At 43.1% G+C, this 27,750-nt stretch overlaps 2 protein-coding genes across 16 annotated transcripts in view; both read left to right on the plus strand.

Annotated features, from left to right (window-relative positions):
• Positions 1 to 3,691, plus strand: part of phf8 (PHD finger protein 8) — a 34,767-nt gene extending 31,076 nt beyond the window's left edge. Inside the window, exon 23 of the mRNA XM_063208357.1 lies at positions 478 to 3,691. Coding sequence (XP_063064427.1) covers positions 478 to 566 — 89 coding nt within the window. The 3' untranslated portion in view covers positions 567 to 3,691. The remainder of the gene's footprint in view (positions 1 to 477) is intronic.
• Positions 3,692 to 7,944: 4,253 nt separating this feature from the next.
• huwe1 (HECT, UBA and WWE domain containing E3 ubiquitin protein ligase 1) overlaps positions 7,945 to 27,750 on the plus strand; it is a 97,967-nt gene continuing 78,161 nt past the window's right edge. For 8 of the 15 annotated variants that reach the window (XM_063208318.1, XM_063208330.1, XM_063208323.1 and 5 more), the window contains exons 1-21: positions 7,945 to 8,007; positions 11,853 to 11,902; positions 12,321 to 12,390; positions 12,548 to 12,646; positions 13,122 to 13,328; positions 13,737 to 13,889; positions 14,422 to 14,484; positions 14,798 to 14,875; positions 15,009 to 15,056; positions 15,557 to 15,725; positions 16,172 to 16,272; positions 18,009 to 18,159; positions 19,166 to 19,320; positions 21,367 to 21,507; positions 22,161 to 22,266; positions 22,819 to 22,926; positions 23,203 to 23,304; positions 23,505 to 23,585; positions 24,344 to 24,450; positions 25,921 to 26,119; positions 26,460 to 26,551. In XM_063208318.1, coding sequence (XP_063064388.1) covers positions 12,346 to 12,390; positions 12,548 to 12,646; positions 13,122 to 13,328; positions 13,737 to 13,889; positions 14,422 to 14,484; positions 14,798 to 14,875; positions 15,009 to 15,056; positions 15,557 to 15,725; positions 16,172 to 16,272; positions 18,009 to 18,159; positions 19,166 to 19,320; positions 21,367 to 21,507; positions 22,161 to 22,266; positions 22,819 to 22,926; positions 23,203 to 23,304; positions 23,505 to 23,585; positions 24,344 to 24,450; positions 25,921 to 26,119; positions 26,460 to 26,551 — 2,205 coding nt within the window. In that variant the 5' untranslated portion in view covers positions 7,945 to 8,007; positions 11,853 to 11,902; positions 12,321 to 12,345. Of the gene's footprint in view, positions 8,008 to 9,827; positions 9,880 to 10,413; positions 10,568 to 11,852; positions 11,903 to 12,320; positions 12,391 to 12,547; positions 12,647 to 13,121; positions 13,329 to 13,495; positions 13,519 to 13,736; positions 13,890 to 14,421; positions 14,485 to 14,797; positions 14,876 to 15,008; positions 15,057 to 15,556; positions 15,726 to 16,171; positions 16,273 to 18,008; positions 18,160 to 19,165; positions 19,321 to 21,366; positions 21,508 to 22,160; positions 22,267 to 22,818; positions 22,927 to 23,202; positions 23,305 to 23,504; positions 23,586 to 24,343; positions 24,451 to 25,920; positions 26,120 to 26,459; positions 26,552 to 27,750 lie in introns of those variants that run through there. The other 7 variants (XM_063208322.1, XM_063208328.1, XM_063208324.1 and 4 more) reach the window with 6 other exon arrangements.

The following is a 27,750-nucleotide window of genomic DNA, read 5'->3' on the forward strand; positions in this document are numbered from 1 at the left end:
GTTTAATTCTGAATAAAGCTTTATTGAGCTTTTTAAAACATGTAAACACTTCACAAAGAAAAAGCAACGTTAACTTGATGAAACTGTTTAATTCTGAATTATTAATTGGCAATTAAAAACAACATGTAAACGTGGCCATACTCCAACAGACTTGTGCACATACATTTGTGAACACTAATTGGTACATACAGACACACACATATGCACTTGCATGTACAGTGTAGATGTTTTAGTTTTCTCATACACACTCATTTACAAAACAAGACCATAAATAAGTCATGGTTTACTCTGAGCTTGAATTGCTACGGGATATAGTGTGAAAAAATGTCATATGAGAAAGAAACCTGACTGATAAATTGCCTAATGTCGTAAAAGTGCAGAGTTCCATTCTATGTCTGCTTACTAACCTGCTTTTCTCTTGTCTTCTCTGGTCTTCTCTTGTCTGCCCTTCTCTTCTCTTCTCTTCTGTGCTCACAGGGAGACGTCCAAAGAAAGGCCTGGCCACAGCCAAGCAGAGGCTAGGGAAGATCCTGAAAATCCACCGCAATGGCAAACTGCTCCTGTGAGAGGAGCACAGACTAGAGAGAGGGAAGAGGGAACCAGAGGGGATGATGGGAAGAGAGAGAGAGATGCAAGACTGGGAGGAGGGAGAGAGAAAGGGGTGTGTGGCGAGGAGAGGTACAAGAGATGGCACTGAAGAACGAGACACTTGGGTTTTTTTTTTTACTTTTCTTAAAGCAGTGATGCCCTGGTCCATGCCATCTTTGGTCAACAAAAAAACATTGTTTGTACTATGAAAGCCTGGTTTTAAAAAGGAAAAAGAAAAAGGAAACAAAAAAGTACATTATTTTACTCCAAGACCCTGGTTTTGGAAAGAAAACATGAAAAGGACATTGTTTTACTCCAAAAGCCTAGTTTTAATAAAAAGGAAAAGAAAACGAAACACCCTATTTTACACCAAGCGACCACATTTGAAAAAGGAAAAGAAAAGAAAAAAGACATTATCTCACACCAGGAAACCAGGATTTAAAAAAGAAAGAAAACAAGAAAACTTCCAAAAAAAAGCGGTATGGTCCAGCATTGAGGAGAGAGGACGGACGCCACACAGGCTGGTGATGAGGTGCATGGGCAGTTTGCAGCGCAGTGACAGAGAAAGAAAGACTGAGTGACCGACTGACTGACTGATGTGTCCCGTGTCTGTACATTTGTATGTTATCCTTCATTTCCCCCAAAACTTCCTGTTCACATGTCTTTTTTTTGCTTTGATCCATGGGTGTGTGGTGATACAATGAGGTGCCGTAGCAGATGTGGTTTGGTTAGGGTCTCTATGTTGATGGCATGGGCTTCATAGGAGAGCTTAATGTAATGCTTTTTGTAACGTGTTGGGGGTGCATGATGATTAAACTCATTGTGTGAAGTGTGTGAATGTGCGTGTGTGCGTGTTTGTTACGAGTGTACGCAACCATGTGCGCGTATATGCGTGGTATGCTCCTTTACACCTAGCCACTTGTAATTCTTTTAATATGCGTCACAATTTTATAACACACCTTTTACTGAGGGACTTCAATGCTCACAAGGGAAAACAAACTGACTGTTTCAAAGTACGTAACTGACAAAAGTCCTTCCATAGGAACAATTCCTCACACCCCCACATTGCAGATGCTTGTACAGTGAATAACCTGTTTGTGTAGCATTGTCCTCGCAAGGAGGTCTAGTCTGTGTGCTCTACATTTTGCTGTTTTTGTATTGTTTTTTTATCAACACGTATATCCTCATGATGTCGCTTTCGTATAACTGCAGCGCCCCCACCCCCAACTTTATCTTTCTACTGAATGATGCTTGTATGATTTGATTTGTATTATAATGTTGTGTTTTGTATCCATATACCTACTACCTTGACCCACGTTTTACCTGTAGATATCCACACCTGTGTATGCTTTGCAGACCTAGTTATTATTAATCTGGCACTGCAGTCTTCTTAACTCGTGTGGTGTGTGTGTGTGCGTGCGTGCGTGCGTGCGTGCGTGCCTGCGTGCGTGCCTGCGTGCGTGCGTGCGTGCGTGCGTGTGTGGGGCTAGCTCAAGATCTTGTTTGCTTTCACGTAATAGTGTAGCCTGGTTCACTGCTCGCGTTCACATGTTCCGTGAGTGGATGATGGCTGTGCTTCAGATGGAAAACAATGGTGACGGTCAAGGATGCTCATGAAATCCTTTGTATATAATTGTTCTTATATTGATTTCATAGTTTCAAGGAGTTTTCTTCTTTTTTTTTTCGCATAAAAAAAACTTTTTGGATATGAATTCTGTAAAAAAAAAAATGCATAAATGTTTGGGAAATGTAAGAAATAGTTGTTTAGTTGCTATTATTATTTGTATGTGGTAATTATTACTTTTAGTTGGACTTGTTTATTAGTAATGTAACATTGACGTTAATGTATTCAAAAGCTCAGTCCTTTGCTACTGTTCATTCTGCTATATTTTCTTTTAGTAATTAATATGAATAACTGTTGTCAATATATTTGTTGGGTATTTTTTTAAAAGATATTTGGTCCAGATGGCTTAAATATAACATTTTTAAACAAAATAATTTATGATTATGGCTCTCCCATTATATTTTTAGATATTGTCATGTTAAACAACAACCCATAGCCCTTTCAACATGTTTTTTTTTCTTTTAGTAATTATAGCAGAAGTGAGAAACTTTTCACAATATGAATGTCATTGTTATTTCTGCTATAGCAACCGCTATATATTCAAACTTATGGCAAGACACTTTTTTTTAAACAATTGTGTCAGTAGTGGATTTCAAATGACAGCATTGCTTCTTGTGATCCAAACCCTGGCTTCATGTGGCACAAGTGTAGTATGTGATATGATTACACCCTTCTTTCATTCATTCATGCTCCTATGATATGAAAGTTGAGCAGAAAAGTAAAGTACCCCACCCATAATCAAGTGTAGCAAATGGAAATTCTCATAATTTTGATGCTGCCAGCATTTAGGCAGAATTCCTCTATCCATATACATAAATCCATAAAGAAAAAGAAATTCAATAAGAAGATGATATTTGGCACAATTTATGTATGTTTGTCTATTTGTTTATTTTACTCTCCATCGTCAATTTGTTGTATCAGTAAACCCATGTATCAGTCTGGCCAGTTGTCACACAATTGTCATGCTCTCAAAATTCAGTAATACATTGACATGAAAATGTCACGATTGTGTACTAAAAATCATGTAAAAAAAAAAAAAACTCATTACCATCCCAACGTCAGTGTAGCATAGTCATTCAATCTTCCAATTTTGCTTTAAATGCCATGTTTTTCTTTCGAGTTATTCCTGTTTGTAAAAAAAAAAAACCTGAATTAATGTAGATATGTTTCATATTTTTCCTTTCTGATTTTGTTCAGGTTTCATTGTCATGCATTTGACTGTTCATGTTCTCTGAGTTCTTTTTTGTTTGTTTATAATATAAATTAGTGTGGTTCACACAATTCCTCTCAGGGTTTATTTTATATCGATTATAAATCTGTTGTTAATACATTAATGAACACAGACAGATGTCAGTCACTCTTTTCACTCCAAAATCTGCTTTGGCATATCACTCAAAAAGAGTATGTCCTCATCCCCTGGTTTTTTGGAACTTTAGAATGGATTTTTCAATTACACTCAATTAAAGCATATTTTTTAAAGTTGTTGCATTGCTTCTGTTTTGTTTTCAACCTGAAGAATGTTTTCGGTCATGCTTAAAAATCTATAGCAGCAAGAGCTTACAAGTGAAGTGAAAGCCAAAAAAAACTCCAACTCCCATTGTCATTGTAACACAGCACTCCACAGCACACACGTGTTCACGGCACACTTCATACAACGAATTTGCATTTATGCCTCACTCGTGCAAGGGGGCAGTGCGGCGGGACCAGAAAATCTTATATGAGAGACGGTACTATGCTCAGGGTACCTCAGTCATGGAGGAGGATGGGGGAGAGCACTGGTTAATTACAATTTCTACAGATTGGGATTGCAGACTTTTAATTTAAAAAGTGACACAATCTGAAATGTTATTTGTCCTGGTTGCAAAAAAAAACCCTCCCTCCAACAGTGCTGCCCTCCATTCATACACTGTGTAAATGCGTTTTTGGGGGCAGTCATTCTGCACTGGAAAGGAGATGTAGAAGGGGTGACGGATATGCACACTGCTTGCCAACGAAGATCTGTGATCGAAACGTTGCTCCCAATAAATTAAGTGTTTTGCAAGCAGTGTGCAGATCCTTCAGCCCTTCTACGCTTGTTTTGATCTGGCACCTACTGATGCTTTCCTGTTGGATGTGCACGCTTTCCACTACACTCTGGAAAATAAATGTTCCTGAAAAGAATATTCTTAAAACATTCTAATTTTCACTGCGGTAGGGGTAACTGTTCTCTCAGAAAACTAAAGTGTATTTAGAATTTAGTCTTGACATTGAGCATTGACCTCTATAGGGTTCAATATGATCGGTCCACCTTTTGCAGCTATTACAAAATGCATTGGTCAGATCACACACTAATGTTGGAGAAGGCCTAGTTCTACTGTCAAAAATTGCAGTGTATACACACACACACACACAAGTTGAGATCAGACACTCCCTATGTCTCAATCCACGCACTTGTGTCAGTGCACTGATGTTTAGTGCACAGTGCACACAGTGCCTCCAGATTTTCACAAGACAAAAGTTTTGTCGCCTATCGAACATAATGTGAACAAAACACTTCAAATACGCAGATTGGGTGTCATACTTAATCACTGAATCACTCTCACCTCTCCAGAAAATCAACTTTGGCCTTAGGTGTATGTTTAGGGTCATTGTAATCATGGAAAGCAACACAATGAATGCAATCAATGCAACATCAATCAATGCAACATCAATGGAGTTCAATGAGAGATGGTGACATATTCGCTATTCGTAGAGCAATACATGTTTAACTTCATGATTTAATCAATGATAAAAGCCCTCAAACACCTGCAGCATGCATGCAGCTCCTCATAAGAGCTGTATCTGTACCATGTTTCACTTTATGCACCATTTATCTTTTTTCATATTCTTCATCTCCAACACCATATAGTTTTCATGCTATCAGTTCTAAAATGGTTGATCTTGGGATCTTGACTTCAGAGTATGAGTCCCATTAGCCTTCATTTTTGTCAGAATTAGGCCTGACATACTCTTGGCTGGCTTTTTTGAGACAGGACAGTGGGAGAGACTTCTTTGGTGTTAAAGGTGAAGAATTTGGAAACAATACATGTTGCCTAAAGTCAAACATGGGAGGGATACAGCTCTTATGTGGAGCTGCATGCATGCTGCTGAATGTGAGGGCTTTTATCATTGATTACATCATGAAGTTAAAAATGTATTGCTCTACGAATAGCAAATATGTCACCATCTCTCATTGAACTCCATTGATTTTCATTGTGTTGCTTTCCATGATTACAATGACCCTAAACATACACCTAAGGCCAAAGTTGATTTTCTGGAGAGGTGTGAGTGAATCAGTGATTAAGTATGACACCCGATCTGCGTATTTGAAGTGTTTTGAAGTGACTTATCTGCTCATTTTCACATTATGTTCGATAGGCGACAAAACTTTTGTCTTGTCAAAATCTGCCCTGTCTGTGTTCATTAAAGGGTCAATCTTTCTTTGGTGCATGAAATGTATTTTTGTACATTCATTTTCATTCGAGAGGGTTGTAGCTTTCATATGAGTGACTTCTGAAGCCAAGTGATTAATTGAAAGTCAGGTTATTAGCTGTTATTCCAAACAGATGGATAGGCGACAACTCTTTTGGAGGCGAGTGTATTTACATCTCCTTCATCCCAAAGGACAACTATCACACATACAATACTTGGCTTGGCATGAAAAGGTTACAGAATTAGGAGACTGTTGACCTACGTTTCCTCCGTTTCATTGTCAACATGGTGGCCGTTTAGTGCGTGCAGTGTCCATCATTGTTAGGGGATCATCCGGGCACTTTCAGTGCACTGACTCAACCGTAATTTTCAGTGTGAGCGCCCTAGTCACTGAAACACAGTGCCCGAAGTGCACAAGTGCGTGGATTGAGACACTGGGGCTAAGTCTCAAATGATGCACTTTTGTCAGTGCACTGACAGTCAGTGCACAGTGCACACAGTGCAGTGAGGTCTTTAGTGCATAGTGTTGTGGAAAAATTTGAGCACTATGCACTGTGCCCTCACTGGAAGTGACGGCTGAGCATGCATTAGCTCGCCAAAATACGAGTTGGCTACTGTTTACAATGCACAGTGTCTGGTGCTTGTATTTCCATGTCCTTCACCCCAAAGGACAACAATCACACATACAATACTTTGGTTGGCATGGAAAGATTGGTGTCCCATCAACATTACTTACAGAATTAGGAGACTGTTGACCAAACTCTTTTACTGAACTGAATGCCACATTTCCTCCGTGTCATTGTCAACATGGCCGCCGTTTAGTGCGTGCAGTGTCCATCATTCTGCACTGCATTTTCCCGCCATTGTTAGGGGATCATCCTGGCACTTTCAGTGCACTGGCTCAACTGAAATTTTCAGCGTGAGCGCCCTAGGCACTGAAAAACAGTGCCCGAAGTGCACAAGTGTGTGATTTGAGACACAGCCTGGGACTGTCTTCAGCCAGTGAAATCATAAGCCATGCCCATAGAAGTGCTGTAGAAAAGCAGTAAATCATGTTTGTTATGCAATTACACCTCATGTTTCACATGTGTTTAATGGCAACTACAAATAACAGTAAATTAATTAAATGGTCAGCAAAATAGTTCAACCTGAACTTTTTTTTTAAATGGCATAAATCACGCCCCTTTATAGTCACCATACCACCAAGATTGTCTTTGTAAAGTAATAGTCTTGGGTATTTCAACCTAGCATCTAGAGAATGAACATATAATTTGCATTTACATATTATCATAAATTGCTCCATATTCTGTTTAACAAGGCAGGTGTCTTTGTGGATTAATGAATTGGCTTAAAGGGCATGGGGGCAGGGACCAACGATCCCAAGTGGTCAGCTACACATAGCCTACTTCCTTACGACACATATACTGTACTACACACACGTTAGTGTGGTATATCTGTGTCAGGGGTAAAGGGTGCTAGGGTTGAACCAGGCCACATATTTGTTCAACAAAAATTGTTATTTACTGGAAAGGTATGACACATTTTCACTTAAAGTCTGAGATTGTTATTACTTATTATTTTTAGGCATTTTAGCCTTTATTTAGACAGGACAGTCGAAGATGGAGACAGGAAATTAGTAGGAGAGAGAGACGGGTTAAGACTAGGATATGACTCATGCCTGACTTGAACCTGTGTCCCCATGGGCACACAAGCCCAGATGTACTAAGCTGATGGTCTTACCTCAAAGCAAGATAGTCATTCAAGTGGAGGGGTCCTCCCTCTGGAGCAGTGGTTCACAAGCTTTTTTGAACAACCCCTGGACTTCATCATACGCCTCCCAACGCCCCTTGACCCTCAACAGCAACCAAGCACCACTCCCTCTTAACTGTATCCTTTTCCTTGCTCCTAAGAGGGCCTGGCCCGAACCCCATAGAACACCTTTGGAATGAATAAGAGCAGAGACTGAGAACTACCCATTTTTTGTTAGTGGTGAGATGCTACATAGATAATTCCCTTTATTTTTTATGTGAGCCCATGTAGTCTAATGTAATCTGTGTTATGTAATTGTTGCTAATAAATAATCCAAAAAGACTCATAATCTGGATAATGTATGTAGCTTTCATTTGTGTAACTTCACTTGTTACTTTTCACCAAAGTACCTGTCTGAAAGCCTTGGTAGGCCTACTTGTCACTTGACCGTCAGTCTGTCATGTGAGTGAAAAATTAGATCGCTGGGGGCGCCCTATCTTCTTTTCGACCGACCAACATATTGTTTTAGTCTCGCGAGACTCACCCAGACTGGTCGCTGCTGTAAAATGGAGAAGTTATATTGAGACGCATACAAGGTAAGAGATTAATTTTATCCTTGTTATGAACTTGCTATGTACAAACACGACGCACTAAAACAGAACACTCAATGTACACATTGACCTGGAATTCAAGAATATTGGTCAAGTGTAAAGGTAAACGAATCTTTTCAGCCCCAAGTCCGGACATTCTACTGTATATACCGCCATTTTTAATTTGCGGTCCGACTGAAGAGCATTGTGGTGTTCTGAATGCACGCGCCTTGGGTGCGCGCGCGAGATTCCACTCGTATCTATTTACATTATGTTTGCCGAATTCCTCTTGTGTGGCATTTACAAAGTCATTGTTTCTTCGTCGCACGATTAAAATACATATGCAATTGGCGTGGCCCATGCAGCCTTCAACCGTGAAGCATCTCTTAGCTGAATCTTGCCTAGCTAGCTGATGTACATGTGGCCGAGACATGACTGATGAGGGCTACATAGCGCCAGACATGGAACATAACCATAGCCAATAAGCTAACTTGCTAGCTAATGTTAACTTGCACATCTGCGGCATTAGCATGTCAACCTCTTTCTGTCTGTATTTACATTGTAACAGAATCGTTACAGCCCTCAGCAACATGCTGAATGTGTGGGTGATCTTTTTGTCTTCAAGTGGAAGTGATAATCGCCAAGAAAGAAATCCCTCAAAGTTATGAGGCGTGACTATCATTTCAGAACATGGAATACCGAAGCACCAATAGTTCAGTTCAACTCGAACTAGTTCAATGAATGTAATGCAGTTATGGCTTCAGACCAAAAGTGGGCTGAGTAACGTTGGTGGCAGGATGCCAAAACCGAGATCTTGACATTTTTTAGAAGAGAGGAACATGGTTTGTGTGAATAATAAAAAATAAAAAAACAGTTTATAACTAAGGAAGGACCTAAACAGCAATACCAGGTCAGGGTGCACCCTCTGTGAACTACTGTGTCACAAGATGCCAGTCATTTTTACTAAGTACTTTGGTCATGATTATAAGAAAACTTTGGGTGAGGTGGCATAGCAGCGACTAACTCCTAAGTCACATGAAATGCTCAGCAGCTAGAACTACATTGCAACTGGAACAAAAATATTTTTTTAACAGTGATTACCTGCAGCAAAAATTCCTGTTCGACTTATGCCCATCCCGCTTGAGGCCTCTTCAACAACAAAAATACTTGCATCATGTAGTAATGTATACACAGTGCACCCCTAATGTGAATGTCAGTGCACTTGAACTTTACTCATCATAAATAACAAAATACTTGTATTTGAACTAATAGTTCATAGTCGTTATTCTGGAGAAGTTCAGTGTAAATACTGCATGCCACTAGGAATAAAAACTACATAGCAATATGTTGATACTTTATGTGGAGATTTTTCAAAAATGTAGGCCTACTTTTTAAATTGGATATCAAAGTCTGCAATATTGGGAAATGTTCTTGTGCTGGTCACCTGTTAAATAATTGATTATTGATAACAACATGGTGCTCTGTGTCACCTCTGTCATTCATCTCCTCAAGCATGAAGCAATGTTTTTTGTCCGTTTTGCTTTTTTTCTTTACATACGAAAACATGTAAACAAGGTGTCACTATATTATAGCAGTTAAAACATTAATCAAGTTCACTTCATTAATTATTTACTCTTGGCTGAACTTGCTGTTACACTGCAAATATTGGAGCATTAAACAAAAAAAACAAACTTAACTTTTCTACAGAATAAAAAAAATAAAGTGACTGCCCAGATTGTTACGCACTATTGCAGCAGTAAAACTCCGAAATCCACCAATTCACTCAGTGTCATGCTAGGCCCGTATGGGGGAATGATTCAGCGGGATATTATGCGTTTCACTGCTAGCTAGCCAACCAACGAACGTATGTCGGAAATCGTGAGTATGAGCATCTCTTGGTCGTTTTTGTTGTGCCATGTCCGCCTGAATCGAGCAAGATGTTAGTCATAGTTCATACAAGGCTTCCAAACACTCACTCGAACGTGGTCAATGACAATACTTTTTGATAGAGCGTTTTGAGGCATTCTGTTTTGTAAAAGCTAATGGCAGCTACAGAACAGTGCATTGCCTGCTGAAGAGGCCTGTTGCAGCCGCGCGCTAGAGTAGCCAGCATCAGGATATGGAACGAGTAAAGAGGGGGATTGCTGTGGCTGAACTAAATGCTTTATGTTCTTAAAAATACCGGTCTTTTGCAGCAAATGTAAGTTGTGTAGGTAATTCGTTGACGACAGTTAATTGTCTAGCTTGTGTTTAGCTTGACGTATGAGGCGCACTTGAACGCGCCAGGACTTTTCCAGTATTAAAATGACCTGCTATCTGAAATGATGTTGACATCTTTCGAGCTATTATCGATTGCAACGTTAGCACTGTATAACTGCTACATCGCGCTAATGTAGCGCTCAGCTAGTTTCACACTTCACAGGTCAGATAGATGGTTAGAAAGACACTAGCACGTTACTAGTGTCATTAAGGCAGCGTCCCGTGGCCATCCCCCTGGCCTTTGGGTGCTGAACTAGAGAGATTGTTCTGGACATTTTTCTTGGATAGTAGCAGACGTGCCTTAGTGGTGAGTTTTACATGACTATTAATTATGTATGGATGGGATGGCTTCAGTAGCTAGCTTTGCTAGGTTGGGGAGTAGTTCTAACGTTGAGCTAAAATGCTGTAGAATATTTTGGCTAACGTTGAGCTACCTAGCTTATGGAGTATGTTGACTATTAGCTAATGGTGTAGGTTAGCACCCGGTTTTCCCTCTGTGTCTGTTCATATCTGTGTCGTGATTGGTTTCGTAAACAGCGCTCCAAGTATCAGCTTTTTATTTAGACGTATTTTTGCTTATCCAGGTCTGCTTGTTCCCCCTTATCTGGTATTGTTACATGGCTGGCAAGAAACAGCCAATCTTTAGTTTTGCTTGTTAGCCTTTCGTGCGGGATTGCTTGCTTGGTAGCTGGTAAAGCTAGTGTGCTTTTTAGCCAGCGACGAGTGCACGTCATTTTAATTTCCATCCATTTGTATGTTGTCGCTGGCTTGCTAATCAACATTCCTATTCATTTTGTTTCACCAGGAGGAATTGATTATTATTCTAAGTAAAACAATTTCCTCTTGAAAACCACGGTCTTCGGGGTTAGTTCGCTAGTTGGTTCTTTATTGGTGCCCACACGGAAGTGGCTAGTTATGGTCTCTGCATGGATATTATTTCTGTTTATGCAGAATATACCGTAGTTAGCCTACACCAACGTTTGCATTTAGATTCCGTATACCATAGCAGTCACTGATCTGCCACGACAGAAGCAGGTCCTGTGGACCTTCCTTGCAGGAATTGCCTCTTTTGGGTTGTGTACTCGACTTGTTGTGCTGTACCGCGCAGGCCTTGTTTAGGGGAAGGGGTAGACACTCGTTGTCCGTATTGTACTGCTGATTCAAGTATATTTTTGTTCAAGGTGTTAAGAAGGCTTAATTTGTTAGACCAAGTTAATGATCTAGGGGTTCTCTAACTCTGTATTGATTCATAGACAACCATGCAGCTGTCACTCACTGTTTATTGTTCTCAGCTGCTGATCTGTGCCCCTCTGACTTGCATATGCTCAGATACAGTGCATCGATAATTTCTTGTAGTCCAACTTTTGCTCTTAAGCAAAGGATCATTTTGTTTGTGTGTGCATTAACTTGCAACAGATGCCAGACATATGGGTTGAAGCATTGTATTTTCTCGTTAGGTTCTGGTTTTGCATCTATGCATGTCTTTTTGCAGAGTGCATTAGGAATGATGACCAAATATCATTTATCAGATGCAGAGAGTACTAGACTCTGATTGCTGAATTTCTTTCTTTTTTTTCTCCCCATGTCCATAGGTATTGTAAATGAAACATGCTGTTAGGTTGGATTTGCCAAACCATTTACAGTAAGTGTGCCTTGAATTGCGTCAAATGTTGTGCCCAAATGTTGGCCTTGATATATATTTTTTATCTCTAAGGTAATTTCAATTAAGAAATGTCTTGATAAGAATCATTGGCCATGACCAAATTGTAATGACTTCCTGCTGCGATGGTATACAGTCTTTGAACAGTACGAAAACTTATTGTGGGCCTCCATTATTTTCCTGATCTCTATCTACTTGTATATACTGCTGCACTCTGTACTGGCCCCTCACTGTACTTGCTTGAATGTCCTCCTTGTAAGTAGCGTTGGTCAGAAGCATCTGCTAAATGTAATGTAATGTAATGAATCAAACGGCTACCAGGCAGCCAGTATACTTGAATGGGTTAGCTGCTGCCGGGCTTGTTGACCAAACCCTCCTCCGATCTGTCCCTTCTTCCCAGGAGCAGCAAGTAGTATCTAGTAACCATGAAGGTTGACAGAAGCAAACTAAAGAAGACTCCCACAGAGGCGGTAAGTGTTTTTTTTTTTTTTTTTTTGCCTGCGCCACACTGCCCTAATTCAGTTGAGTGACCGCATTGGTGATTCGGTGGCTGAAATAAATAAGACCCCTGCTGATGGCGCATGTGTTTACTGACTGGCCCTCTTCCCCTCCCTGCTGCCCCCTCAGCCTGCCGATTGCAGGACGCTGATTGAGAGGCTGAAAGGATGCAGCGACGAACAGCTGCTGCTGGAGCTGCAGCAGATCAAGACCTGGAACATCGGCAAGGTGAGCATTCCATCCTGGGCTTCTAGAAGCCTAGTGGGAATAATGTTATCTGGGGGTTCTAGAAGCCTGGTGGGAATAATCTTTATCTGGGGGTTCTAGAAGTTACCGCTCTGCAGACAGACCTCATTTCCCCACTCTTGCTTCAGTCCCCTCTGCCCTGCAAAAGCCAAGTACAGTAGTGCAGTAATGCAGTACTTGTAGTTCAAGTGCACACCAGTATCGAAACGAAGCAACATGTCTTCACAAGCTTCATACAGCCCTGTCTTACACATAGGTGTAGAATGGTTTTGCAAGTGAATTAGCAAGTGAATTATTCACAGTGTAAAGGAGTTATGAAAGGTGTTATGAAGTCACTTCTCGTCCAATCTTAGTTTAGACCAAATAGTTATTTCCTTCAGCCTTTGAAGGCAAAATGTAGAAATATGAGATAAGTAATGCGTCAGTGCAATGCTGCTCTGCCCTCTTCTCCATGTAGTGCGAATTGTACCATTGGGTGGATCTGCTTGATCGGTTCGATGGCATCCTGTGCGATGCCGGACAGACGGTGGAGAACATGTCCTGGATGCTGGTGTGCGATCGGCCGGACAACAGCCAGCTCAAAGCCTTGCTGCTGGCCGTGCTCAATTTCACAGCCCTGCTGATTGAGTACAGCTTCTCAAGGCACCTGTACAGTTCAATAGAGGTAACGCGTCACATACAACAAATGCACAACACGCACACACACACACATCTCAAGGCACATGTACAGTTCAATAGAGGTAACATCACACATACAATATGTAACACACACACACACACACACACACACACACACACACACACACACACACACACACACACACGTCTCAAGGCACCTGTACAGTTCAATAGAGGTAACATATAACATACAATATGCACAACAAATACACACACGCACACATGTATATACACACACACACTCTGCCATGACTTCTTGATATTCTTTCTGCTCCAAGCACTAGATTGTAATATTGATTGATTTTAACATTGATTATGCTGCTTACGGTATGCGTCCTATATTTGTCTCTCCTCTCTTCTCCTCTCCTCTGTCTTTTTTTTTTTGGGTGCGCAGCACTTGACCACGCTGCTAGCGTCCTGTGACATGCAGGTGGTGCTGTCAGTGTTGAACCTGCTGTACGTGTTCAGCAAGCGCTCAAACTACATCACCAGACTGGGCTCCGACAAGAGGACTCCTCTGCTGGCTCGCCTGCAACACCTGGCCGAGGTATGTATGGCAACCATTTAAAATCTCAGCACAGAATAAAGAGAACAGGACAGCACTCTACATTGTGTATTTTATTGCCTGTCAGACGTTTCGGTCTTGACCTTCCTCAGTGTCGGGCAAACATTCATATGGAAGTTACACCTCTTAGTTGAAATCTCAACACAGGAAATAGTTGTTGTTTTTCTTCCTGCCCATCGCTCCACAAACAGTTGCCAACAACAAGCTCTGATAAGTTTTCAATACTATTTTTCGTCTTCTTCATCTTCATCAGAAATGCGGAGTTTACAGAAGCGTGTGCTAATTGACCTGGGTGAACATGCCTTGAGTACATTAGCACGCGTTCCCTCTTTCCTGTCTGCTTGGTGTTATGTCTGATCGTTCTCTTGCGCTCTCTCCCTGTGTTGTCACTCATCTCTTGTGCTCTATCTATCTATCTATCTATCTATCTATCTATCTATCTATCTATCTATCTATCTATCTATCTATCTATCTATCTATCTATCTATCTATCTATCTATCTATCTATTCTCAGAGCTGGGGAGGCAAGGAGAACGGCTTTGGACTGGCGGAGTGCTGCAGGGATCTGCCCATGTCGGTGAGCAAAACGGCTTCTCTCGGCAGCTGAACACCAGTGCCATTACCACCACACACACACACGCCACCCCCTTCTAATTAACAAATAGTGCTGTAGCGCTGCAGGACATTTATTGCTGTGGTCTTCATTGATCTAATTTCTTTGCTTTGCTTCCACTGCCGTCTCTTACACGCTCTCTCTCTCTCTCTCTCTCTCTCTCTCTCTCTCTCTCTCTCTCTCTTTCTCTCTTTCTTCTTCCTCCTCCTCCTCCTCCTCTCCCTCTACCCTCTTCTCCTCCGTCTGGTCTGATCTGGTGTGGTGTGTCGCCAAGCAGAAGTACCCCCCCAGTGCCACCACTCTGCACTTTGAGTTCTACGCTGAGCCCGGCACAGAGGTCAAAGTGGAGCGGAAGGTATGGCAAATCCGCCTGTTAAACTTGCACTTCATAACTTAACACTGAGTGGCGTGCAAGATCTGGTGCTGCTGGTCTCCAACGTGCTAAGAATGTACCTCTTTGTTTTTTTTATTATTTTTTTTTATTACAGTCGAGCAGCAACACGTTACACTACATTCACATCGAACAACTGGACAAGGTAAGCACTGTTGTCTTGGGAATGGGAGATCAGAATTGTATTTGATTAGTCCTTGGTAAGACCTTTTATTATTGTGTCCCTCAAATGAAGGGTATTTCACATGACGACAGATGCAAATGAAGGGGAAAGATACAGATATGAAAAGCTGTTGTCATGACTGGCATCAGACCAAATCTGTATGTAGTCACTGACCAATTGTGTGTTGAAGCAAATGACAATGGCTTTTTGATACATTTCTTACCAGAAGAAGAATTTTACCAAGAATCTTAATTTTTTTGATGGAATTATTGACATAAGATTGCAGATTACATTACATATGAGTTGACAAATGGTCAAGACGGCAGTGCTTGTATGTATTTGTGCCTTTATCTCTTGCTCTAGGGGAGTAACTGGGTCTATTTTATCATAGAAATGATAATGTTGATATCAGTTTGTCCTACTGTATTTTATGCGGTGTATATATTATATATTCATTGTATTTGGCAATCGCTCTTGTGCAGATCTCGGAGAGCCCGTCTGAGATTATGGAGTCGCTGACGGTCATGTACAACATCCCGAAGGACAAGCAGACGCTGTTGTTCACTCACATCCGCCTGGCACACGGCTTCTCCAACCACAAGAAGAGGCTACAGGCCGTGCAGGCCAGACTGCACGCCATCTCCATCCTCGGTGCGTGTGCGTGTGCGTGTGCGTGTGTGTGTGTGTGCGCGCGCGCGCTTGTAAGGGTCTGTGCTTGTGTGCCGCTCAGTGTTGCCAGATGGAAAATGCCGAAGTATCGTACCAAAACCTCAAAATTAGGGGTTTTGGGGACTTTTTGGGAGGAAATTATCGTACAAGACCCAAATACTTGTTTCAAGGCATCTACATGAACTGAATGACAACTCTGAAATGATCGTACATCATGTTTTTTTGATTGTACAGAGGACAAAATGGACAAAATTATGGTGCAAATACAGTAATTTTCGTACAGCTGGCAACACTGGTGCCGCTGTGTCTCTTTGTCCCTGTTTGTGTTTGCCTGTGATTATCTGAACTCCTCCTACAGTCCTTACAATGCATGCCCACTAACTAAAGTGCATCTTTTTTTCTTCTTTCCCTTTTGCTATTTTTTGCAGTGTACTCCAATGCCCTCCAAGAGTCAGCCAACAGCATCCTCTATAATGGATTAATAGAGGAACTGGTGGATGTGCTACAAATCACAGACAAGCAGCTTGTGGTAAGCAGCAGTGCTTAGTTTTTTCCCTTTTAGAGCAGTTTTTAGCTTACGCCTTCTGAAATGTATTGTCCTTAATGGTAGAGGTGCCATTTCATATGTTGTTGGATGACATGATCTCATTCATAGCAAATAAAAATGTTCAAATGCTGTATGTGCTTACTGATACCGAGTGATCATTCGGAGGTTGGCGGCCAAAACTTTAAACATGAAATTAGTTGCATTAAAAAGCTAGGACCTTCAAATCTCAAGAGCCTGTATGCAGCTTATTTGTGTCTCCAGGCTAAAATGGGTTAATGAAAAGGTATATAGGGAGCACTGCATCAGCATTAGGGGTGACAAAGAAATCACAGCCAGTGATTTGCACCTTCTTTGAAGCGGTCAACCTTGCATGTTCAATCCACCTTGCATTGTATTGTGTCATTATTGGATGTAGGTTTTTGAACACTAAAGCAATAACACTGTCTCCCTATCAGGACATAAAGGCTGTGTGATGGCCAGTTTCACCTTCTTTGCAACACTGCATTGCATTGTGGCATCATTGGCCATAGGAGTATGAACACTGACTAAAGCAGGGGTCGGGAACCTTTTTGGTGGAGAGAGCCATAAACGCCCATTTTTAAAAAAATATTTTTTGTGAGAGCCATACCATTTTCGCCATTATTTCTAATGCTAATTGTCATGCACAGAAGGGAATAAAAGTAACGCTTGCATTGGGGACAAGAAGGGAGAGCTAACGAAAGAAGAACTAAAACTACTTGTAGATGTGCTGATGTGCATTTGAGAAGCCACGCGCATGCATTACCTTAAGTTTCTATCTTTTATGCATCGGAGTTGCCAATGAGCAATGAGAATGACGGAGGTGCTTCTATTCTTGCCATCAGACAGACACAGGGAAGGTGCATGAGGAGGGAGGAGGGAGGGAGAGAGAACTTCAAGACAGGATGCTCATCTTGGTCGCGCTGACAATAGTTAACATTTTACAGATGTGGCTGACATGTCTATTTTTAGTCATTCACGAATTGTACAAATTGCGTCCCTTACCGACATGCGTCCCCAATACAGAACGCATGATTTAACCGCCAAATAGGCTACAGGGCGATTCCGTATTTCAAGGGACGAATGGCAACCCTACGTTTGCCTTCGCATTGTGGCACCAGTTATCTCGCAATCACACTAAACTGGGAAAGACTTACGTCAGTTGATTCAGCAAAAGTTCTTCCTGTAATCGAGGGAGAAGTACAGCGCTGCATTTATATCCCTCACTTGCGTTTCCTCCACTTGATTTGCCATCATAATGGCACGGTCGTGAACAGTTTCTTTGTTTTGGATACAACCGTTAGCCAGCTGAACTTTAGGTAAAGCATTACGGATGGAATGTTATCTCACACGACACGACCCAGCGCTGGCACGGCATTGTCCAATAAAAAAAAAATGCGTTTTTCATATCTGTACAGTAGCCTTCGTCGAAGGCCTGTGCTTGGCTCAGCTGATCGGACCTGGGATGGATTAAATGCGCGATCATACTTTATATTTTGAATATTATCTTAACTTTTCGATTTCAGTAGGTCCATTTTTAATTTAGTGCCGTAACAAAATTATTCATGGCTTATTGAGTAAACAAATGACAGGTTTGTCCGAGAGCCACATGCAGTTCCCAAAAGAGCCACATGTGGCTCGCGAGCCATAGGTTCCCGACCCCTGGACTAAAGCAATATACTGTCTCTCTCCCCTATCAGGACATCAAGGCTGCATCTCTGCGCACGTTGACGTCAATAGTGCATCTAGAGCGGACGCCGAAGCTCTCTAACATCATCGACTGCACCGGCACCGCCTCCTACCACGGCTTTCTGCCCGTGCTCGTGCGCAACTGCATACAGGCTATGATTGGTAAGCAAACGAACGGGATGACGGACCGCTCTTCCAGTCCCATGACTGTGGACTGAGAATGAAAGAGTCTCCTCCGCTCTTCAGCTCAGATGTGTTTGTGTGTGCGCTGGGTCAGAAGTTTCACTCAGTGGACAGTGATTACATAAACCAACACTAAGTAGTTATTTTTTCCCTTTTTTTCACCAAGCTTTGAGTTTGCCTTTGCCCTATATATTAGTTAGAGGGAGCATCTCTCTGTATTTCTGTTTGAAAAACTATTCCAGCTTCCAACTTTTAGGGCAACCAAAGTTGAAACCCACTATATTTGGTATTGCTTTTAGACTACCGGTACATGATTATTTTGGTTTATTTATTTACAATGTTAACCACCTTGTTGCTGGTTCCAATGTCATGGCCAATCTTGTTAGTAACCATGTAGGGAAACACCCTCCTGAGATTCTGTGTTGTTTTCTATTATTTCTACTATTCTACTATTTTTCTAACCCTGTACCTTCATAAACTCTTCTCTTTAAACTCTTTTGGATAACATGACCTGTGTATACATGAATCTTCCCAGACTGATGTTCAGGGCTCTAAATTAACACTGGCCAACCAGCCAAAAGCTGGTGAAAATCCACTTTGGTTGGTAGAAAAAGAAAACTTACTAGCCTCTCAGACTGATAGTGAGTGTATGTGTATGTGTGGCTAGTAAGATTAAAATTCTGTATATTTGTTGTGCACTTTTGTATCTGCTAGCGATGTTGGCTATGATTATGTCCTTTTTTTGAAAGTCGCTTTGGTTATAAAGCGTCTGCCAAATGCAATGTAATGTAATAACATTCTACTAGCCAAATTGGCTAGTGATGAAGAAAGTTCATTTGTATTCCCAGACTGGATGTGTTGGTTGGTAGAAAAATAAATCTTTCTAGCTTCTTTGACTGATAGTAAGTCTATGTGTGGTTAGTAAGATTTAACATTCTGCTAGCCAAATTGGCTAGTGATGAAAAGCGTTCATTTGTATTCCCAGACTGGATTTCTGAACACTCTCTTCCAGACCCTCTGATGGAGCCGTACCCGCACCAGTTTGCCACGGCACTTTTCTCATTCCTCTACCACCTGGCCAGCTACGACGCCGGGGGAGAAGCACTGGTCTCCTGTGGCATGATGGAGGCCCTCCTCAAGGTCTATACACACGCACACACGCATGTATACGCATGCATGCGCGCACACATGCATACACGCACACGCTAAAGGTCAGATTAGACTTCTGCAACTGTCCTCGTCAAAACTCGCGTGGGAGTGGCCACGAACCAACATTGTATTCATGCATCTGCGAGTTCTGCGAGGTCCGAGGTCTCGTCGCGAGCCACATTTGAAATTGCGCGATTAGACTACTTTCACTACATTGTAAGCACTGCGGTCATTATTAAGCAATGTTGCTTTCTATCGCGGTTAGCTAGGTATTTTCACACAAATTGCAAAGGCAATGCACTGGTATCAATCATTATTTGACATACCCAGTCTGTTTTCACGAGCAGGAAATGCAAGCATGTGAAGACAGTTGATTCTGCCGATGTGTGTTTACATTCGGTGGAGGAATGGTAGTAAAACCGCAGGCATTATGCCACGAGTGTTCAACTGATGCATTGTTTGTTACTTAGCTTGTAGCTTCGTGTATTTACACACATTTACACACAAGGCATTAATACAGTTTTTAACAGAATACAGCTCTGCTCTCGCAAACTACTGGCATTGCGCTGCCACAAGAACAGAACAAGGAAGTAGCGAGACGACCAATCATAGTGCCTTTTTGTCTGCGTACTCCGCGTCCGTCCGACGGATAGTTAGAATTTTTTGGAGGCGCTCGACGACGGGCACAGAGCCTCTGAGAGGGGGGCGTGGACTCGCATAGACAGAAAACGGACGGACGCAGATTCTATGCGTCCGAAGCATAAATCTAGCTTAACGCTCAAGTGCACGTGTACGCATGCATGCACGCATACACGTACACACTAACACTCAGGTGCGCATGGATGCACAGACATGTAGGTCACATGAAGTCCCTGGTCAAGGTCAACGCATGCATGCATGCACGGATGCACAGATGGACACATATACGCACATACGCGCGCGCACACTCTCTCGAACCGAGGGCCTACTCAATACCCAAGACACACCTGCACACATGTTCAGGGAGGGGTGAAAATCTGAAAAATGTCCAACCAGTAACATAATAATTATAACATTCACCCCTCCCTTAACTCTTTATGACACATGCACACTTGTGTACACACTCACAGACCAACCGGCACAACGCTTTGATCTCTGTAGCGTCAGCAGTGTCTTGCTTCCCGTCTACTCGCCTGTACTCTAATGCAATGTTTCCCAACCTTTCTTGTCTCGTGTACCCCTAAGCCTTTTTGGTGTGCCATGACTACCCCCCTAACTCAAGTTCTATATGAATTTCTCTATCCCGATGTGACTATGCTCCATACATTTGTTAAAATTTACATTTTTCTAGTGTACTCGCGTACCCTTAGTGGTACACGTACCCTTGGTTGAGAAACGCTGCTCTAATTAGAGATGCGGCAGGCAGGTAGCAGGGCCCTGTGCTGTGTTAGTTAGGGGTCTTCCCCATTCTCAGCTGTAGTGGGTGAACAATGCAACCAGGAAAGACGGGGCACGACTGACTCACAATTCACTGGAATTGTATCAGATTGAGCGCCGTCATTAAGATGCCTTTGTTGTGTTGCCAGTATTAAAAGTGCACAACTCTATACCTGTTTAGTGGGATCGTGTAGCAGACTGATGATTCAGAATTCAATGTTGTGTAGTGTAATAAATTAATAGTAATGCTGTTGTACCCGTGGAAGAAGCTTGACTGCAATTCTGGGGTGCATTTCTGGAAAGCGTAGTTGTTAGCAGTTAGCAACTTGGGTAGTTGCGAATGGGGAAATGCATTGCAAATAACAAAGTAGCTAATGTATTTAGCAACTATGGTTTCGAGAAATGCACCACTGGGGTGCATTTCTGGAAAGCGTAGTTGGTAACTATGTTTGTTAACTACTTTGTTTTCCAGAAATGCACCTCTGTTCGTTTCAGTGGTTCAAAATAATTAAAAGAATTTAGATGAGATAAAGATAAGATTTTCATATTCAGTTGTCTTCATGTTGCTGATTGGTGAGTTTTGTGGTCACATGGTTCTTCTTCTTCTTCCCTACTGCACAGGTGATCAAGTTCCTGGGTGACGAACAAGACCAAATAACATTTGTGACGCGAGCCGTGCGCGTGGTGGACCTCATCACCAACCTGGACATGGCTGCCTTTCAGTCCCACAGCGGCCTTTCCATATTCATCTGCAGACTGGAGGTAGGACACCTGCACTGACTCAAACGTGCTTGTGTACATATGCATACGCACGCACGCACGCACGCACGCACACACACACACACACACACACACACACACACACACACACACACACACACACACACACACACACAGACTGAAGGTAGGCCACCTGGACTGACTCATTGCACATGCGTACATATGCACACACATACCGTACACACACTCTCTCTCACACTCACACTCACACTCACACTCTCACACACACACACACACACACACACACACACACACACACACACACGGGCTGGAGGCAAGCCACCTGGACTCGAAGGCACATGTGTGTGTCCACACAGTATATAAGCAGCTGGACTCATTACATGCATGCACATATACATATGCATCTTCACACAATGCCACACACGCACGCTCATGTTAGTAGGCGGAAACCCACATGCACCTGGTGGCTATTTTACGCGCCTTTTTGTGACTTTTGTGACTCCATCAGATAGCTTGATGTCTTGGTGTATAAAAGCTGCTCTATCACTCTGTTTCCGTACAGTGTCCCACATATTAAATGTGTTATGCAAATTTAAACTTGATGTGAATACCTCTTGTCATATTTAACGTGTGTGTGTGTGTGCGTGTGCGTGTGTGTGTGTGTGTCTATGCAGCATGAGGTGGACTTGTCTAGGAAGGAGTGTCCATTCGTCATCAAGCCAAAGATCCAGAGGCCCAGCACGGCAGCGGACACGGAGGACATGGACACTGACATGGACAGTCAGTAGCCCATACATCTAATCTAATCTAAGATGTCAATTCTGTTGCAATTCAATTCAATTCAATTCAATTCAATTGAAAAGATGCTGCCTTATAATATCACGGCTGCTTGACTACAGTTTTGGCCAAAACCCATGTTATGGCACAACTAACCAAAGCCAGGTGAAATGGTAGATTACCAGTAATGCGTTCAACTTGGGATTTTTTTGCATACCTCAGCTGGCAGGTGCGTCAGAGATAGCCCATGGTCGGTCAGCAGACAATTTGAAAAAGCTCCCGCACACTGACCATTTCGCTGTTTTTCTCTAATAATAAACCACGTTTCGTTTGCCTGATGAAGGTCTAGGACTGAAACGTTGTTTATTAAAGAAAAACAGCGAAATGGTCAGTGTGCAGGAGGTGTTTTTTTTTTTTTTAAGTTGTCGGATTACCAGTAATGCCAAGCACATTTGCATTTAGAATTATTACAGTGATGTAAGGCATGTGTGTATATCCTTATTTAGTTTTTAGTTCTTCAGGCTGGTATTGATGGTTGTCTTGACTTGTTTCCAGTGTCTGAGGTGTTTATGGAGAGCAGCCCTGGACCTTCCACCTCCAGCGGCGCCAGAGCCGACACAGACACCCGAGCACAGAGCAGCACAGCCTCCACACCTCGAGCAGGTACGGTGAACTACACTACCCACAATGCTACAGTCAGCAAAGAGAACAGTACCCATTGCACAAAGCACCTAGAAATAGCAGGGTTGAGAGATGGCAAAAATATTAATCTAAGGTAGTAGTCTCTCCCTTAATTATGACGTGATGGTTTATGCTAAAATACACTACGCAAGATGCAATTCCAGAAGCAGTTTTTTTACACTATTTCAGACTTTTTTAGTTTTGCAGGATTGATGGGAGGTTGACTTGATGTAATTTTATTCTCCTATTCCCTCGCAGGCGTGCAGTGTATCCCACAGAGGGCTGCTCTGTTGAAGTCAATGTTGAATTTCCTAAAGAAAGCCATTCAGGACCCCGCCTTCTCAGATGGAATCCGTCACGGTGAGACCTGTCCCCAATACATGCACACACGTTTCTCTAAATGCAGAATACTTGTGTCTGATAAACTAGTAACTGCTAGCTGGCTAATGGACCGGTTAGCGTGCGTGCGTGCGTGCGTGCGTGCGTGTTGGTGAAACTGCATACTGATGTGTGTTATGTGCTGACTCCGCTCTCCCTGTCTCTGTCGTCCTGGCTCGCAGTAATGGATGGGTCCTTGCCTACCTCACTCAAGCACATCATCAGTAACGCCGAGTATTACGGGCCCTCCCTTTTCCTCCTCGGTAAGTCCCTCTCACAAACACACACACCTTGCATCTAGGTCCCCTGGTCTCCTACACACACACACACACACACACACACACACACACACACACACACACACACACACACACAGGCCTTTTCTCAATGTCGAGTGTGCATCCTTCCAAGTGTATCAGCCTTCGTAATTACGCCCAGTGAGTGGATAATCTTTCGTGAACTCTGTGGAACATCCAATCACAGGGCGTGACTTATTTCTGACACACTTCCAAGGCTCATATACTTGACATTGGGAAATAGTGATGGATTTCAGTGTTGTTCATTTTGCAGAGCCTTAGCCATGTCCTTCTGGCTTTGGAGCCTGTTGTTAGCAGCTCTGAGTTTTCGCTTGGCCTGGCTCACCAAAGGAAGTAAAGGGGATTTTGTAATGTGGTTGACCTCCATTGCGTTGCTAATGCTTAGCAGTGCTAGTGCTAGCTTTTCTTATGTTTGCACCACACTGCGTATCGTGAGGGCGTACGGCACCACCCTGACAGCCTTTGTTGTACCCTTACATTATTGCTAACCAGCTCTGTCTCTCTCTCTGTCTCTGTCTCTCTCTGTTTCTCTTTCTGTCTTTCTGTCTGTCTCTCTCACGCTCGATCTCTCTCCCTTTCTCTCTCTCTCTCTCTCTCTCTCTCTCTCTCTCTCTCTCTCTCTCTCTCTCTCTCTCTCTCTCTCTCTCTCTCTCTCCTTCTCTTCTCTTCTCTTCTCTTCTCTTCTCTTCTCTTCTCTTCCTCAGCTACGGAGGTGGTGACAGTGTTCGTGTTCCAGGAGCCCTCTCTGCTCTCCTCTCTGCAGGACAATGGCCTAACTGATGTCATGCTGCATGCGCTGCTCATCAAAGACGTGAGTCTGGACGCCTCCCTTACCACATCTCCTTCTCTCTCTCTCTCTCTCTCTCTCTCTCTCTCTCTCTCTCTCGCTCTCGCTCTCGCTCTCGCTCTCGCTCTCGCTCTCGCTCTCTCTCGCTCTCGCTCTCTCTCGCTCTCTCTCTCTCTCGCGCTCTCTCTCGCTCTCTCTCTCTCTCGCGCTCTCTCTCTCGCGCGCTCTCTCTCTCGCGCGCTCTCTGTCATTCTCTTTCTCTCTCCCTCTCGCTCTCTCTGTCATTCTCTTTCTCTCTCCCTCTCGCTCTCTCTGTCATTCTCTTTCTCTCTCCATCTCTCTCTTTCGCTATCTCTTGCCCTATCTCACTCCCTCCTTCTTTTTCTCTTCACCTCTCTGTCTCAGTCCCCCCTCTCCCGTCTTCTTTGTTTTCTTCGTTCTCCTTTGTTTTTTCCTTCGTTTTTCTTCTTTCTTGTGACTATACCTCAGTCAGTCAGTCTGTCTCTCCCTCTTGCCTCAGTCTCATGTGTAGGACATCACACCTTTGTAGTTTTAGGCAAAAGGCCAAAACCTGGGCAGAAGAAGGGCAAGGAAAAAGCAGCATATTTCAGGCGTATGTTTTGTTGAGAAATGAAATTATATGTCAGCATGGGCGGGCAAAATGACTTCCATGATGACGCTACAGCAGATGTTTTCAGGGCCCAGATTGCTTTTCATTTGTGTTGCACTAGATTTGGAAATTGTTTCATCAACCTTTTGGAAGCACTGTAGCAACTGGAGAGGAGTGAAATGGATGTTTATTTGTGCGGTGAAGCGGATTATTTTGTTTGATAAATCGAACATTATCTTTTTTCAACATCTTTCCCTTGTTCCCCATGTGCCCCCTTGATTGCCATGTTTGATGGTTTAAACCTTTCAATTTTGATTTGTAGCAGATGGCAAGTGGACAAGATTAGATGTTACCGGTACTCTCTGTCATTTCCTTTATGGTGGCCGTGTTATGAGGAGGGTTTTTGTGCTTTGTCATGGTCACTTTGCATTTCCCTCCTGCTGTGTGGGAGCATTGGGTCCACAGGGCTTTGTCCTTTTCTATCTTTTCCTTTTTCCTTTTTTTTTTTTTTGTTCTCCATGGTGGTCTGGTCTCGTCTCCTTCGCCTATCCTTGTCTATTCTTTTGGAGCTGGTTATCCTCACACCACACTCCTGTTGTCTGTCTCCTGGAGTTTCGGCATGGTCCGATCTAGGCTCTGCTTGGAGCTTTCCTCCTGTGTTCGTTCCTCCGTCATTCCGAAAGGGCTCGTCTGTCTGTCCGTCGTCTCTGTCCCCACATTCCCCCCCCAGAGCCCTTTGTCTCTCACTTGTGCTCTCTTCTGCCTCCTCTCTTCCAATCCTCTTATCTGCTCTCTTCCTATTCTGCCATGCTCCTCCTCCTCTTCCTCTTCTACCTCTACCTCTTTCTCTCTTCTCTTTCTTCGTTTGGGTTTCTCTTTCTCAGATTGGCTCGCTCTCTCTGCAGGTGCCGGCCACGCGAGAGGTGTTGGGTTCGCTGCCCAACGTGTTCAGCGCGCTGTGCCTCAACGCCCGCGGACTGCACTCCTTCGTCCAGTGCCAGCCCTTCGAGCGCCTCTTCAAGGTGCTGCTGTCGCCGGACTACCTGCCCGCCATGCGCCGCCGACGCAGCTCCGACCCGCTGGGTGAGTTAACACCACGCACGCACGCACGCACACACATACACATACACATACACACACACACACAGTCTTTCACTTATGCATACACAGACACGCACGCACGCACGCACACATGCACATAAGAACAATCAGGCTTGCATACACTTCTAAGGATTTTATAAATATGATGCGTTTATTTTACGCATGTCGTGTCTTATTTATTCTCCGTCAGGAGAAGGGGAAAAAGTACAAAAGTTGCATAACAGTTTCTGTCTTTGCTTTGAAGTTTGCTGCAGCCTTTGTGAGTCTGTTGCACAGTGTTTGTCCGCTGTAATGATGTGTTATGCCCTTTGTGTTCCTGCAGGAGACACAGCCTCCAACCTCGGCAGTGCGGTAGACGAATTGATGAGACACCAGCCCACTCTCAAAACCGATGCCACCACGGCTATCATAAAGGTGGGTATTGCAGCTACTTGTAAATAAGAAAAAAACATGTACATCAGTCTCAAAAACATAGGGTGCAGTATTAGCAAAATCACATGAAAACTGAAGGTAAAGTAAGCGACACCAAGCTTTTAATGTAACATTTCAGGCAGCATGCACTTCATCAGATATGTCTGAAGGACATGCTGCCTGAAACGTTGCATCAAAATGCGTGAAACGGGAGCTTGGTGTCGCGGACTTTACTTTCAGTTTTCACGGGTATTTCAGCTACTACATCCAGTAGCAAGGGTTCAGAGGCCATGTTAGGCTGGCACCAGCATCCTTGAAAGCTTAACGGCTGATGCATGTTAGACAAGCTCCAGCTCCAGCTCAAACATGTTTGCTGTCTTAACAGCAACTCCAAGTAGTTTTTCCAACATTATCTTGGAAGTTTTTCTTTTTTCTTTTCAAATAAAGTCTATGAAATTTCAGTTCATCTACATCAACTTATTGTATGAACAAAATGTAGTTGTGTCCACACGGGCATACCATGGTAATGACTGATTTGAATACGGTAACCTTCACCTGTGTGTCTGCAAAGAGGGGAACCGATACCCGATTTTTACACGGGGACCAGTCACAGGGCCACAAGGCATAGAGACTTCAGTCATACGCGAGCAACACCCTCCTGCAAAGCACTCTGGAACCGATTCACACGTTGTTCCCATAGACCGACATGAAGTACCATGAGTATACTTCCAATGACACTAATGGTGGTTTAGGGGTGCCCCAACCTCTGCAACATCTGCAACCCACACGTCCTCATCTCAAACGTCTGCAAAAGGAATCCAGCGGCCTACAGTTCCCTTTTTTGACTGTACAGCTGTAATTACGCAGGGAGATCTGCAACCTCAGCTGCACCCCAGACCTGTATCTGCTGGTTTTGCATGCTTTTGCAGTGGAACAGGGATGCGTTTCCCGACAACATCGTTACTAGTGTTAGCAACTAACTTGGTTGCAATGCAATTTTTCATTGGAAATCCTAGTAAGTTGCTACCTGGTTAGCAACGATGCTCTCGAGAAATGGGGCCCAGCTTCTTCTCAAACATGTTGACATGCTCTTCACTCTGCAAAGCCCAAACCCGCGTAGTAACAGCTTGCATCACCACTCCCCACCTCCCTCCATCCCTCCCCTCTCCACATGTGTTGGGAGAAGATCCCATACCCAAACC

The sequence above is a fragment of the Engraulis encrasicolus genome, chromosome 10, assembly GCF_034702125.1.
Source record: "Engraulis encrasicolus isolate BLACKSEA-1 chromosome 10, IST_EnEncr_1.0, whole genome shotgun sequence".
Classification (NCBI taxonomy): Eukaryota; Metazoa; Chordata; class Actinopteri; order Clupeiformes; family Engraulidae; genus Engraulis; species Engraulis encrasicolus.